The following is a 15702-nucleotide window of genomic DNA, read 5'->3' on the forward strand; positions in this document are numbered from 1 at the left end:
TGCCCTCGCGCTGTCACTTAAGCCTGACCATAATTGCACCCACAGTCATCATTAGCTTATGAAAATCAGGGCCTGAGAACAAAGCGAGCTGATGTCTCCCCCTCGCAATGGGATGCTCACACCGAAATCTGAGCTCCCCAGCCTGTCTGAAGGCATTACTGATGCTGCAGACCATCTCCTGTCGTGGTTTCGCTGCAGATCCCAGAACATGACTGAAATGGGCAAGGGATGAAAGGGCCGAAATCTGAGTACAATGGCATAATGAAGTAGGAGAGAGGAAAAAGTGCTTACTGCTTCAGAAACTGGCCTTAAAATAAAAGCTGTACAGATCTGGTTATCCCTGCAAATAGAGGGCACCCTCCTGAGTTGTTTGAGTTTCATTTAAATTGTATGGTTTGTTTTTTTCCCAAATTTCTGGGGTTTCAATATTAAAGAGAATATTTGGTTTGGATTCTCCCTTGCCAACATACAGTAGCAAGTATAAGATAGCTGAGCAACCTATGCAAGAACCATAGAATATCTTGAGCTGGAAGCAGCAGCAGCATTCCAGTGGCAATGAGGAGAGAAATTCATTATGACAAAGTCCAGGGTCTTTCAGGGGTTTCCAGGGTCCCTCTGCACAAGAAGTCTTTTTCCAAAGACCCCCAAACAAGATTTCAATGCTGTTCCACAAATCTGGGTTCAAATAATCTGTTGGTATTAGATATGTTTGTAGCTCTGTATGAAAGTGCTTACAAGTTGTGCTTGACATTGCTGAAATGTGTTTGGTTTTATTGAAACCAGCCTGTTTCTAGAGTTTTCTTAACAAGCAGTTGCAGCTCTAAGAACTGCAGCAAAATCTGTGACAAAAGGTGGAGGGAGGAAACTTGTCTACACCTTTATTGAGATCTGAGATTCCTAGGAAAGCATTGCCAGTTGGATCTGCCTCCCCCCGAGCCACACCCCTCCCTGAGCAGTAAGTCCTGCCGAGGTGCACACGTTTTGTCATGCTCCTCACATGTTCCTGGTGTCTGTGCTTTGGTCAGTGGAAGGGGGTGAGGTTTGGGAGGCTCCTTATCCTTCTCTGGGCTCAGCTCTGGGCACTGTCCCAGGAAACCCCTGCCTTTGCCACTGCTGGACTTCCCTCAGTCATACAACGTATCACCCATTCTGGTGTCCTGGGTGACACCTCTGTAAATGTGTATTTGTGTATGAATCTCTCTGTTGTGTATATGTTTGTGTGTATTTGGTTGAGATGCCACCATTTATATGCAGTGTTGTATACATTTGATATATGATTTATATACACTGCCTGGCACCCTCTGTAGTACAATCTCCAGCAACTTTATCCTAAGTCTTGATTTCTTTTTTTGTCCTTGCCTTTCTGAGGGTCTGGTTTTGTGACTCATTTTACTGAGCAGAGACCTGATTTCACTACTGTATTTTTTTTAATAAATTTATTCCCTGTTTGTAATGGTGGAACAACTTGCAAATGCAAGCCATGCAGGCTCAAAACCAGCAGAAGTTTCAAAAAGTATTAATTCCTGCTCCTGAATCCAATCTCACAGAGGTTTTTTTTATTTTTTGGAGACTTCTCTCATGAATGTGGAATGCTTGGGGTTACAACACTGAGCGCAGGCCCAATCATCAGGTAGTTAAATTCCTGAATGCTATAATTTGTATGCCCACAGTCAGCTGTGGGTATCAAATTGTGCCCAAACGCTTGGAGGTCAGGGAATCCAAGGCCCAGACTAAGCAGATTCAAGTAGTATTTTGCCCCTGGGTGCACCCAGCTGCTACAGAGTGTCCCTGCTGCCCAGCCAGGCTCTCCTGGGGGTGCATGTGTGTTCAGGGTGTCTGAGCAGTTCCCAGTGCCAGCCCCAGCATAGGGCCTGGCACGGGGGCAGCTCTGAGCCCTGCTAGGGCTCTAAACGGAGAGCAGCTTGTGCTGTGCTCCCTGAGTGCCCCTCAGCACAGCCCCCCTCAGGACTGCTCCATCAGAGCAGCTCCATAGGAGCAGCTCCATCAGCACAGTTCCCTCTCCACAGCTCCACCAGCACACCTCTGTCACAGCAGCTCCCTCAGCACAGCTCCATCAGAGCAGCTCCCTCAGCACAGCTCCCTCAGCACAGCTCCATCAGAGCAGCTCCATCAGCACAGCTCCATCAGCACAGCTCCCTCAGCGCAGCTCCTTCAGAGCAGCTCCCTCAGCACAGTTCCCTCAGCCCAGCTCCATCAGAGCAGCTCCATCAGCACAGCTCCCTCAGCACAGCTCCCTCAGCACAGCTCCATCAGAGCAGCTCCATCAGAGCAGCTCCCTCAGCACAGCTCCATAAGAGCAGCTCCATCAGAGCAGCTCCATCAGAGCAGCTCCCTCAGCACAGCTCCATCAGAGCAGCTCCATCAGCACAGCTCCATCAGAGCAGCTCCCTCTGCACAGCTCCATCAGAACAGCTCCATAAGAGCAGCTCCCTCAGCACAGCTCCCTCAGCACAGCTCCATCAGAGCAGCTCCCTCAGCACAGCTCCATCAGCACAGCTCCCTCAGCACAGCTTCATCAGAGCAGCTCCCTCAGCACAGCTCCATCAGAGGAGCTCCCTCAGCACAGCTCCATCAGAGCAGCTCCATCAGAGCAGCTCCCTCAGCACAGCTCCATCAGCACAGCTCCATCAGAGCAGCTTCCTCAGCACAGCTCCCTCAGCGCAGCTCCCTCAGAGCAGCTCCCTCAGCGCAGCTCCCTCAGAGCAGCTCCCTCAGCAGAGCTCCATCAGAGCAGCTCCATCAGAGCAGCTCCCTCAGCACAGCTCCATCAGCACAGCTCCATCAGAGCAGCTCCCTCAGCACAGCTCCATCAGAGCAGCTCCATCAGCACAGCTCCATCAGAGCAGCTCCCTCAGCACAGCTCCCTCAGCACAGCTCCATCAGAACAGCTCCATCAGAGCAGCTTCCTCAGCACAGCTCCCTCTGCACAGCTCCCTCAGCACTGCTCCATCAGAGCAGCACCCTCAGCACAGCTCCCTCAGCACAGCTCCATCAGAGCCGCTCCATCAGAGCAGCTCCCTCTGCACAGCTCCCTCAGCACAGCTCCATCAGAGCCGCTCCATCAGAGCAGCTCCCTCAGCACAGCTCCATCAGAGCAGCTTCCTCAGCACAGCTCCCTCAGCACAGCTCCATCAGAGCAGCTTCCTCAGCACAGCTCCCTCTGCACAGCTCCCTCAGCACAGCTCCATCAGAGCAGCACCCTCAGCACAGCTCCCTCATCATAGTTCCCTCAGCACAGCTTCATCAGCACAGCTCCCTCAGCACAGCTCCATCAGAGCTCTGACCCTGAGCTCACAGACACAAGTTACCTCATCTCTATCGCCCTGTGCCAGGCTGGGGGCTCTGTTACACACTGGCCATCATTGGCTCATCCCACCCGCTCTCAGCACTGTCATTGTCCTGTCATTGCCTCCTGGCTAACCTGGAGTGCCTCCCAGGGCAATTCCCATCTCTGGGCTCTGCTGCTCACACCAGCCAGAGGAACATTCCTAGGTCCCTTTCCACATCCAGGTCTGCTCCCACCCCATTGTGCTCCTGCCAAGGAAAATCTTCCAAATACTGCCACTGTGTTAAATGAATTGTGAAATACAATGTTGAAGCCTTCTTAATCCCACATCTTCTTATACCTATATAAATCATACACTGAAAATGCAGTTTGAGGGCTGTCCACTGCCAGTTGAGGAGAAAAAGACTTGTGAAGACCAAAATTAAACACAATGATACACATGAAAAGAAATTAGTTTTTTCAAGTTTCATATCTAGACCCAACTGCATAACATCAGATACAGTTTCTGTGCATAATAAAAATCCTATCTGGATAAAGTATGAAAAAACAATAGTAACATTTTGTGTGTGTCTGTGTTTTGGCTTGCCTTTTCTGGTTTGTGTTTTCCTTAGTGGAAATGCACATTTTTGGAGTAGATGTTGAGTGTAACAGAATCCGTATTACATTTTGACTGCAGTATCAAAAAGAAATAGAAGACTTTAGCAGTTTTCCCCCATCAAATATGCGAGTGATCAGCTTTTGTTTTGGGTACTGTCCACCAAAAGGGGCGGGTGCAGGTCACAGGGTGTCGCCTATCCTTGGACCCTCCCAATCATCCCCAAAGCAAGTGTGACTGCAGTGTTTCACTCTCTTGTGTATGGAATTTGTTGTAAAGCTTGAAGGTAAACATTTAAATACCACCTGAAATAGTTAAAAATATTTCATTGGTAGTGTTATTCTTTCAGGTTTGAGAGTGTGCAGTGCAATTTCACTAGATGAATGGTCTCTGTCTTGCATGCATTGCCTGGTATGCATGGGCATGCACATTTCTTGAATAAAACCATTTAGCAAGTCCTAAAATATTTGGCTCTTCCCCCCTCTAATTTTAAAGCAAAATGTTCAAAAAGTAGGATAGTACCAGATGTAGCTTCTGGCAGTCAGTGTTAAGGGTGTGTTTCTGGAAATAAAAACTAGGCTGGTAACTGCAGCCCAAGTGGAAGCAGGAGGTCTGTCCTCAGGAGGTTTTGAGCCAAAGCATATTCAGGACGTATGGATAAGCCTTGGTTATCCATCTAACCCACCCCAGCTGCAGCACCAAACTTCTTGAAACTGGATTTATATGTGTCTGCAAATCAGTTTAAGTGGGAAAGTGGAAAGTGTGGCATGAAGCACAGCTATGGAAAGCTTTGCTTTGCTGGCTGTTCTCTCAAGGCCGTACAGTCAAATCATTTGTTGCTTTCAGAGAAAGAAACTTTCAGCAATGATGGGCTCAGGGCTGTAAAACCTGGAGAGTCACATTCTTTGCATCGCTGAAATGGCTTAGGAAATAAAGTCACATTTTTAGGAATATTTTAGGCTTATGAGAGCATAAAATTAGTTGGGTTTCACGTTTGAAACTGGGATTCAGCCTCCACTGCGACCTGGGGGCATTTCCTCCAGGGTCCTTTTCTGGGCATTGTTTGTGCCCCTGCTGTCTGTCAGTGGCAGTGAGGGCAGTGTGCCCAGCTCAGGGCGTGCTGCGCACCTGGGTGTCTCCTGTCAGCTGAAGGGACCTCACACTACCTTGGATATTCTAATACATGTGATACAAGCAGTACATACAAATCTGCATGAATATCCGTAGTTACGTGCACACACTGCATATATCATGTGTCTGTGTGTATGTGCATCTATATAATGAATGGGGACCAGCAGATCACCTCATTAGCTGTTCTACAGCCAAGGCAAGGCAGCAGAAAATCCCTGCCCAGTCCCACAGTGCTGTGGTGCCAGGAGCTGGGAGACCAAGCCATGGCCTAGATGGAAGTGTGGTCTCCGTTGAAAAGAATCTGAATTATTCTTTTTCCCCCCCACTCTTATTGTTTCAAAATAAAAAATCAGCTGTTGTCAACTTGCAGGCATTCCCAAAAACACCAAGACAAATCCATTGCCATTCCAAAGGAGTAGCTGTTGGGCTGGCCCCAGGCTGAGCTGCTTGTTGTGTGGGATGGGTGTTGGGAGGGAAGGGCACAGCCCAGCCTGTTCTTTCCGAAGAGCCTAATTGATTGATAAACTGTTACAAACATTTCTGCTCTTCTTTCTGCTAAAAGCTGAGATCTGCTACCAATTTGTCAGCTTGTTGTTTTAACTCACCCCTTCAAAACAAACAGAACCCCAAATTTTAATAAATCAGATTCCCCAAGAGAGACAGTCTTTGTTTTGAAGCTTTCAACAAAAAAATAAGATTAATGGTGTGTGTTCACAGATGTTACTCCTTCTAAATTCATTTATCCTGGAATAAAGATACTTGTTTCTAAAAATACATGGTAGAAAGCTTCCTCATAAAACAGCATCAAAGCTGACTTGGTTTTGTTGGTATTTAATTTTTCATTCCTCTATCAAAGTTCTGCCCACAGATCTCTCTGTAATCATTCAGATTTGCAATGAGCCATTCTCTCAGTAACATTTGCATTAGACTTGCTCTAGTCCTCCTTTGGGGCTTGTTTTCATTTACCACACTGGTACTTTCCATCCCAAATCATAGTGGATGTTTCAAAGCTGATGGGGAAGTTCATTTCTTTGCTCTTTCACACAGCACAGAGCTGTTTGGCCACAGAACATGAATCTTCCAGCACGTCACCAGGAATCCCTAAGCATTTGTTTCTTCTAAATGGCACCAATGGCAAGTTTATGATTCTGCCACTGGTGCTATTTATTACAGGTTTATCAGAAACTTTACAAACCTGCCATTAGCTGAAACAATTCCTAGGAACGTAATTCAGAGCCATTAGGGGATGCAGTGTGGGGCAATGAGGGCATTCATTCATTTCCACAGTCATCAGAAATTCCCTGGAAAGTTTAACTACCATCTGACGTGTTCCCACAGGGTGTGCATCCGGATCTTTGTGGGTGGCACAGGGCACAGAACAGAGGGGCAGCCTGAGCAGGGGTGGTAATGGATCCCGCAGCAGGACATGCTCCCTGGCGAGGTTGACCTTTGCCTTCCATCTTCTGCCTCCAGACACAGTGCACGATGCTGAGCAGACTGCCCAGCCTAGGAGGGGTCAGCAGGGCTGGGGCTGCTCTGTCAGGCTGTATGAGGTGCTGTTACACCCTCACACCAAGTTTGGGGGGAAAGAAAGGGATTGTGCCTCTCTTAAGACAGCTTTCCTGGTGGCTCTGCAGGCAGCTGCCTCCTGCACACCTGAAGAACGTGGTGCCAACACTGCAGTAGCCATCCTGTCTCTATGCTTGAGAGTGCCTCTCTCAGCACAAGGAATTTATCCAGTATTTTCATCCCAGTGCACAGCTGCCCACCCAGCCCCTTCAGTCTCAGTGCACCAACAACTGCAGGGAGTGTTAACAAGGAAAATCCAGGCAGGAAGAGCATTGCACTGTTTCCATCCCCACCAATTCAACCCTCCCTGCTGAGTGCTCAGGGCAGGACTGAAAACACACAGTTTGAGAGAAGGAAATTTCAGGTTGACTTTGTGGGCCAGAGGGGAAGGATTATGTTGGATTGGTATATTGGTATATTGGATTCTTCTGCAACACTGGAGTATAGAAGGAGCTTTTTTTAAACCTGGAGGACACTTCTAAGGATATAGTAAAATCTCTCCTAGTGCAGGTATATATTAGGCAGAAAGATTTGTTGTGCTTTTTAAAGGGCAAGCCTTGGGACCTGTGAGGGTCATTATTCAGTGGACATAAATCAGTGTAGCTCTATGATGTTTGCTGTGTCAGTCATGGCTGTACACATGAAGCTGTTTCTTCCAGAGTGACATTGCTGCAGCTGTTTGTGTCTGTGCCAGTGACAGAGGGACAGCTGTGCCTTTGCTGAGGAGTGCACTCTGTGTTTGTTTATGTGTGTTTAATTCAAGCTGGGGTCCAGTCAGTGTTTGGGAGTGGATGGCATAAATAGCTACAGGTGCTGTGGGAGCTGAGCAATGCAGACACTCAGCCCTGTCCCATCACACACCCCTGGCTGGATTTTAGCAAATCAGATGAAAAGCAGTGGTTTATCAGTGTGCCAAACAGCTCCATCAAGGTCCTCTCTGTTATCAGGGGGGCTGGAAAGAAGTCTTAGGAAGCAGCAATTTCCAGGGAGCATCTCTAACACACGTTCAGCTCTCAATAGAAAGGAACAGCAACAACACGTGACCATGAGATGCGCTGGGGTATCTCGCCATGGGTGGGGATGCTCCTGCCCCCAGCCAGCCTCCCCCCCGGTCTCCAGCGCACACGGACCCCCATCCCTCGCCTTCCTGGAGTACCTTTCTTCCAGCCTCATTGTTGTGCAAGTTCATCAGCCTCCGGGCATTCTTTTTGATTTCTCGGGCATCAACAAACCTCCGGGAGAACTCAATGCCGTATCTGATATCCGCGGAGCAGCCTCCCCACTTCCAGCCCTCCTCCTGGTTGTAGTAGCCCTGTTTCTCTCGGTCACAGCCGCAGTTGCTGAGGTTGCCCTGGCTGCAGGCGGCCGTGACAGCGTGTGCAACCCCGGCAGCGGTAATGGCATAGGTGAACGCGGCCTCCCTGCTTCCTGTGGAGAGAAGCCAAAAGCGCAGCGGTTGGCACCAAGGCAGTACTCACTGCACACACACACCATCATCTGCACCAGGGGGTCAGGCAGCAGCGGGCAGGGCAGGGCGGGGCTGCTCCGGGTGTGCCTCAGCCTTACCGGGTGCTGTGTGTGGGCAGGGGTGGGCTCAGCTGAACACATCAGCCGGGGCTGCACCCACCGAACCCTCGCCAGGGGCTGCCCAGGCCTGAGCTGAGGCCACAATGCTTGTTCTTACACTGGCTGCTCAGCTGTGCAAGCTGAACTTTCTCTATTTCACAGTAATAACAACCAAGTCAATAGTTACCTCTGAGCACTGGACTGCATGGAAAATTAAAAGTGTTCAGACAACACACAAAAAGCCAGGACACGAATGGGGCAGATTCTTAATCTAACTTTATAAATGCTCCGGTAGCATCCACTAGTGATGCTGAATGTGAGGTGTTGCAGGAGAGCCTACAGAGACCAGAGCTGGGTAGGTTTCACTGTGTTTGAAGGCAAAGTGGAGGTTACCCCTGTCCCTTGCTGACTTCTGTGCGTTAGTTTTGCTGCAGTAACTCTTTTCCACTCGCAGTCTGTCTCAAACTCCTGCCTTGCCATGGCCATTGGGCATACAAGGGGCATGGAACTCCTAGGGCACCACTATTTCCTCTCCAAAGCAGGTGAGATAGTGTTATGGAAGCACAGTCTCGTTAAAAAAACCTGTAAGTTATCTTAGGAAAAAGATCATTTCCTTTTCTATGGTGCTGCTGCTGGCCAAGGTTCCTCATTCCCAATTCCAAGTTACAGCTGTTGACAATGAGCTAAACAAGCCCCTCTCTCCTGTTTGGCTGAGTTGCCTGTGGGGTGCGGGAGGTGCCAGGCTGGGCCATCAGAAGGGAAGCTACAGCCCATCCTGCTCCAGGAGAGACCTCACTGGCACTGACTCTGGGTAGGACTGCGTTATGTCCTTTCTGTTCTTATTTATAACGCTCCCCCGCGGGTTCCCTTCTCACTGATCTCCTCTTTGTCCTCTGTGCGTTTCTCTGCTGATAAACAGACAAACTTGTAGTGCTGCAGCCAAAGAATAACTGCAAAGAATTTGCAGAAAGTTGCTGAAATGCTGCAATGACCACACACAGAGCTTTAGCATCGTTAATGGATTTGGGAAGGGAAAAACAGGAGAAAATTTTCCAGAGGAGAAAATACCCCAAAACCTTGGAAGCTATTTTTAATGTTTTAACTTTTGAATCCATAGATATTGTAACTCTTCTGGAGTGACCAGTTCACAGTGTGGGAGGGTTATGTTTTATATTTCTTGTTTTCATGGATAGCTTCCTGAAAGATTACACCACTGCAGGATGTGTGCAGGGAGGTCAGCGGTTCCCAGTCCTGGGGCACAGAGCACTGGTGGGGCAGGATGTGTGCAGGGGGGTCAGGGGTTCTGGGGCACAGAGCACTGGTGGGGCAGGGTGTGTGCAGGGGGGTCAGGGGTTCTGAGGCACGGAGCACTGGTGGGGCAGGATGTGTGCAGGGGGGTCAGGGGTTCTGGGGCACAGAGCACTGGTGGGCCAGAGCCCACGGGAAAGGGCTTGCAGCTACTCCACAGAGCCATATTAAACACTGGTTTTAACGGTGGTTTCAATTAAAAGTTTGATGATGACGATGCCTGGTGGTCCATGAGAGATTCTGAGGGTTGATAACAATCCAAAACAGTTTGGGAATCACTGTTCTAGTCCTGGTGTGATCTCTATAAACACAGCAGTATTCAATCCTCACTTCTTCCCTCACCAGCTGAAGTCAAAGCTGGGGCCCATGTTTTAAAATGTGTCCTGTTGACTTGCAGGATTTCTTTCTTTTTTGCTTTTAAATATGCTTAATCTATAAATTGAAGCATTGGAAATATGAGATGCAATAGAAGCTACATATATAGATATATTTTTCTTTTCTTCAGGATATGGTGTTTCCCTTGATCAGTTTTGTAAAACTAAGGAATATCCTGTCTCCATCTTCCTTTCTCTGCCCCCATTCCTATGATACCCCGATGACCTCCAGGAACAGAGGAAAACATCTTTCCTCCACCGACTTGAGAGCCATGGCAGTGCTGGAACCCTCTCAAGTCGTGGGGTAGCACCAAATGGAAACCACAGTGACACTCTGAAGAGATTACTCTTCTGTTTTCACACAGCTCTAAAGGAGGGCTTAGAAATAAGATCTGGCCTGAAAACCAAGTTAAGTTGTCCTGCAAAGAGCTAAGGATTTGGGGAGTTAGTATTTTCCAAACCTTCCCTTGAACTTCAGTGTGAGCATGACCTCAGCAGTTCAGTGAGTCCCAGGATCCATAGAGTCCATCGGGAACTGCTGCTGGGGGAGGGAGGGAGGAAGGGAGGGAGGGAACTGTGGCCTCAAATAATGTGTCTGCTGTACACAAAGCTTTCCATTAGCATGTCATCACCTGGAATCGGTTCTGAGCAAGTCTGTGTTAGGCAGCTAAAAATATTTAAGTAATGATTGCTGTGATACCTGAATGGAGAACAATAATCTCATTTATGGAATTTTCTGAGATTTCAAAAATATTCTTGTTCTGCAACAGAACAGAGACGAGTCTTTCCAGAAATGATCATGAAATGAAGACATAAATAGCAGCAGATTTGGGATTTGACTCGGCTTTGAGGCTACATATTTCTTTTTTGAGGGAATATCCTGATTATCAGTTACTTGGCACTGTATATGCTCAGTATCTATGACTTGGAGGAAAAATTCTTGTTTGACTTCCTAAGTTTTTCTGTCACATAGACCAGAACAATTCTGTTGTGGTTTTTATTTAGGTAAGACACTGCTTTGGCTTTCATTGCAACCCTTGGACTCACCCTTTTCTGTGTTAGAAATGCCTGCTTTGATGTCAGAGGTGACAGTTCTGGTTTGATTCCCAAAACACGGCAGGAATGTATTCCTGAGTAACATGATCTGATACCTGTTTGATCTGAAAGCCATCTGATCTAAGAACCCCAACAGGTGATGCCCACCAGTGTTAATGGAAATGAAGCCTTTTGTCTTTGGTGAGGGTGCTGAAGGCCACTTGTAGCCTTCTGCCAGGCCAGCAGGAGTCCTGCTGTGCTTGCTGAGCTGTTAGTGCCATTTTCCCGTGCCCCTTGCACTGTGCTAGGGGGCTGTGCTGCAGAGGGGCTCCGGTGCCAGCAGCACAGGCATTGCTGGTCAGACAGGCACAGACTGGGCCACTGACTCCCTGAGGGAGAGCCTTGTGGCAGGTGGGGTGAGAGGAGCCTGGTGATCTATGACTGGAGTCCTGCAGCAGCCCGTGCCACTTAGGTGTCGTTCCTGACTAAGTTCTGGCCTGCTCACTGAGCACTAAGCTCAGTCTGGGCTGCTGTGGAAACTCTTACCCGTTCCATAATTGCTGTGCTCTCCTGCTCTGGAACGTGCCCAGATCCAGCACTGCTCAGAACCACCCTCAGCTGAGGGGCACATGTGCTAAACACAGTTCAGCCAGGCAGCTGTGAGCTCAGGGGACAGGATTTGACCAGGCCAGAGTTTGTGAGCTCAGGGGACAGGATTTAACCAGGGCAGAGTCTGTGAGCACAGGGGGCAGGATTTAACCAGGCCAGAGTTTGTGAGCTCGGGGGGCAGGATTTAACCAGGCCAGAGTCTGTGAGCTCGGGGGGCAGGATTTAACCAGGCCAGAGTTTGTGAGCTCGGGGGGCAGGATTTAACCAGGCCAGAGTTTGCGAGCTCAGGGGGCAGGATTTAACCAGGCCATAGTGACCTGCAAGGCATCTGTCCTTCTGAGTAACACCTGAGGATGTTCCCATTGCACACACCATCCTGAAATGACCCATGGCAGCAACTGGACGAGCAACGCTGCCAGTGAGTGTCAGCTATTAGAGCTATAATTTGACTTCAGATACTAAACTGTAGAGTATATACTGTTTGGCAAGTGATTTCCTAGATCTTGGCTCAGCAATGACAGAAAGTGCTGCATGCTGCTGTTCAACAAAACAGATTCCTCATGCACTTCCACAAGGCACCAGATTGATTATATGACAGTATACAATATAGGTCAGTGGGAAGAAGAAAGGAACCACGGAAGAAGTTTAGTTTTTTTGCCAAACCTACCCTTTTCAACAAGTCTTGAAAGCTGAGGACAGATGAAGTAAATTTTTATGGCAAAAGAAAACAGATACATCTAACTGAGTAAACTAAAACTCAGAGAACTGCACCCTAAGTAGTGCTGGATGCAGACTTCTACAGACAAGTTTATTTCCTTTGTGATTTTGTATTTTATTCAACACACTCGTTAGCAATTCTCAAGAAAAATAGTGCAGGTTCTCCTGTTTCAGTTTGATGCAAGGGCAAAACAAGTCAGGGAGAGCTTTTTCCACTATCTGGAGCAGATCCTTCCTTTGTTTGCATTTTCAGTGTAATTAATTTTCAGCTTGTTGGTTTATAAAAGCAGGGATTGATTTATTTACTCTGTGCCTCTAACTGTGTGTGCCCTGTGCTGCATGTCAGAGCCACAGACCACTGAGATCAGTCTGTGTGAGCAGAAAAGGCCAGGCAGAAGAGCAGGGCTGGCAGGAAGCTCAGCAGGGTCTGTGCTCTGCCTCAGCCCAACACAGGCTGATAACACAAGTGTCCTTCACAGCAGCTTTTACTCAGTGTTTTCTGCAACATCTTTGGTAGAGAAGGTTCCACAGTTTGTTCAGTACCTCAGGACCTCTGCTGGTGTGTGTTTTACCAATACTGACCTGAAACTGTCTGGATGCTGAGAACCAATTCCTCCCTCCTTGCAGCCCCAGCCTTTCCATAGGTGAAGGCTCCAGCCCTCCCCAGGGGTGTTCCATGGGCAGCCCTTGCACAGCCCTCCAGGAGCTCTACCCTTGCCCTGCTCTCCAGCAGGCTGGGCTGTGTGGGCAGCTGACTGCTCAGCTGAGGCCTTGCCTGCTCAGGGCTGCAGCAGCAGCAGGAGCAGCCCTTCACACATGCTGTTCCTCACACCAGCCTGGTGTTTCACAGCAGCAGGACACTTGACTCTGACTCAGTTTGCAGCCTTCTTCTCTGCAGCTGCTGTCACTGGCACACCACAGTTCCCCAGCCTGCATTTGTGCAGCTGGTTGTTCCCACATACAGACCTTTGCATTTGCCTTCTGACTTGCCTCCTCTTCCTTTGCCCTAACTCTTTCTTCTTTTCCACATTTCTCCATGATCATTCTCAGTTTTGACCCCAACTTCCTCCAACTTCCTTCCCACCCTGACATAATTCATAAATTAGATGTGCACGGTTATTCCCTTGGTCCAGTCAGGAGTGTAACACTGACTGGTACCACACCCAGAACAGATCGCAAGGACAGAACACTGTCCCAGTTTGATAACTACACCCTCCAAGGATGATTTCCATATGGTCTGTACCCATTTGGCATGTTCTCAGTTTTCTTGTGAGAATGTCCTATAAAGCAGTGTCAAAAGCTCCCTTGTAAATTGCTGCTTCTCTGCCTCTCAGGCCCTGGGTGGCCAAAAAGGAAATTGGATGGGTTTAACGTGATTTGTTCTTGACAGATCCTTGTTGACTCTTACTCATCTTGTTCTTAGTTATGAGCTTACAAATGTTTTGCTCCCATATTTTTTCATTTATTTAAGATTATCACTCCTATAATTCCTTTCCTTTCTTTTTTTTTTTTCCTTTTAGAGAAAGGCAATACATTTCTCTTTTCAATCCTTCTTTATTAGAGTTCTCCACAAGGTTTCGGCCCTAGCGACTGTCAGGACTACCAGCTCTAAACTGGCTTCATTAAATGTTCTTAGATGAGGGACAACTAAACTGGAAAGTGTTGGCTGGACAGGTCCTGCCTCCTGCATAGAGCTCTGAGGGTTTTCCCCTGCAGGTGACATTAGCTCTGTAACTTTTTAGTGAAGGCTGAGGCAAGAAGTGCTCGGCCTCCTTGCTGTGATCCTTGGTTTACACCCTCCTCAGGGGCCCCCTCCCCTGAGTGGATCAGCTTCTATTCTGCATCTCCCAGTCCATGCCAGAGTGCAGACTGGTTGATTTGTGTGCAGCCTGTTGTGAACCCGCTAGACATGGCCCTGCATGACTGAGGCCCCTCCTGCCCTCTGTGCCCCACAGTGCTGCTGAACCTGAGCTGGGTCTGTCCCTCTGGCAGCTCTGCCTGGCCAGGCCTGCTGGAGTCTGCTGGTGGTCATGGTGGGAATGTTCTCTTTGATGTTCTGCTACCAGCTAATTAAAATAGCCTTGTCTTGTTTTGTGTCACCCCAGACAGGCCTGTTTGGTCAGACTGGCACTGCAGCAGGAGCTGCATGGCATGTCAGCAGCTTCCCCTGGTTGCCCGTGGGCTGTGCTTCCAGTGGCACATGGCTGGGACAGAGCACACTGCACATCTCACAGCCCACAGTGTGATAGGTCATAATGGTTTATTTGGGGATTCTTCACTTACTCAGCATTTTGCATGTCTAGGCTCCCACTAAGTTTATATGTTGGAGGTGCCAGAATCTTGGTCATCAGTTTAGAATTGCTTCGTCAACTGGATTGTGTTCTGTTGCTCATGTGGGTTTGTCAGGTTTGCTTTGAGATTGGGCTGCACATGAACTAGAATTATTTCACACTTGCCTTCTTGCAGCTCCTTTCTGTCACTCTTTATATACTTTTAAAAGCATGTCTCTTAAAAAGAGATATGTACCCTACCTCTGCTTTTCACATTTTTTCAAACATGTTTTTGAATGTCATGGTCGTTTTCTAAAGGATTGGTGGTACTTTCCACAGGGCTTTTTGTAATGAGTCTTCCAATGACTTACAGGGGGTTTTTTACTTAATTTATCCCCTAAATATATTCAGTTAAGTCCTGGCAACCTTAAACAATAGTCAGCATTTCTGTTCCAGTGAGCATGATTCTGTTGTGTTTTTGTCTGTCTTTTGGCAACGTGTCCCTTGGTGAAGTTTTCTGGGACAGTTCTGTGAGGTTAGTAAGTTTGCTGTGATCTTTGAAAGGATGTTTAGAAGTGCCCAGAGAAATACGAAATTTTTGGGTTTTCCACTGTAAAGCAATATTTGTCTGACCAAATATTTCTCCCTAACTCAGCCCTAACAAACAATCTGTATTCTGTTCTTACAGAAAAGGGGGCAGTGAAGTTTGGGTCGGAGAGCAGCACTGCCTGTGTGTATCCCAGTGAATCAGAACAGGATGCTGGGCACTCACTGACCAGTGCACAGGGCATGGCTTGGGCAGCACGAGGGGCAGTTCACTGTGAGTGTCCCAGTTAGTCAGAACAGGGTGCTGGGCACTCACTGACCAGCGCACAGGGCATGGGTTGGGCAGCACGAGGGGCAGTTCACTGCTCTGCAGCTCTGAGAGAGTCATTCCCTGGCAGACAGCAGGGCATCCTGAGGGCACTGCAGAGGAACTGGGGCCTGAAGTGTGCCAGTGTCCTTAAAGCACATGGAGCTGTGAGCAACCAGATGGGTTATGTGGTCTATGTCATTCTGTTCTATACTGTCCTGTTCTGTTCTAGAATAGAGTATTATCTATTCTCCTAATAATTCAGCTGCCTCAGTCTATTCATAACAGCAGTTCTTGTGAGTAGAGTTTGCCAATGCATTGTGGTCTCTTTTATGGGGAATTTCACATAGAAAGATAAACCCAATATT

General features: G+C 48.2%; 1 protein-coding gene across 7 annotated transcripts in view; it reads right to left on the minus strand.

The window, feature by feature from the left end:
• Positions 1–15702, minus strand: part of WNT7B (Wnt family member 7B) — a 79185-nt gene that overhangs the window by 4861 nt on the left and 58622 nt on the right. For all 7 annotated transcript variants that reach the window (XM_071551501.1, XM_071551500.1, XM_071551502.1 and 4 more), the window contains exon 3: positions 7759–8030. In XM_071551501.1, the coding sequence (XP_071407602.1) occupies positions 7759–8030 (272 nt within the window). The remainder of the gene's footprint in view (positions 1–7758; positions 8031–15702) is intronic.

Source organism: Pithys albifrons, chromosome 3, assembly GCF_047495875.1.
Source record: "Pithys albifrons albifrons isolate INPA30051 chromosome 3, PitAlb_v1, whole genome shotgun sequence".
NCBI lineage: Eukaryota > Metazoa > Chordata > Aves > Passeriformes > Thamnophilidae > Pithys > Pithys albifrons.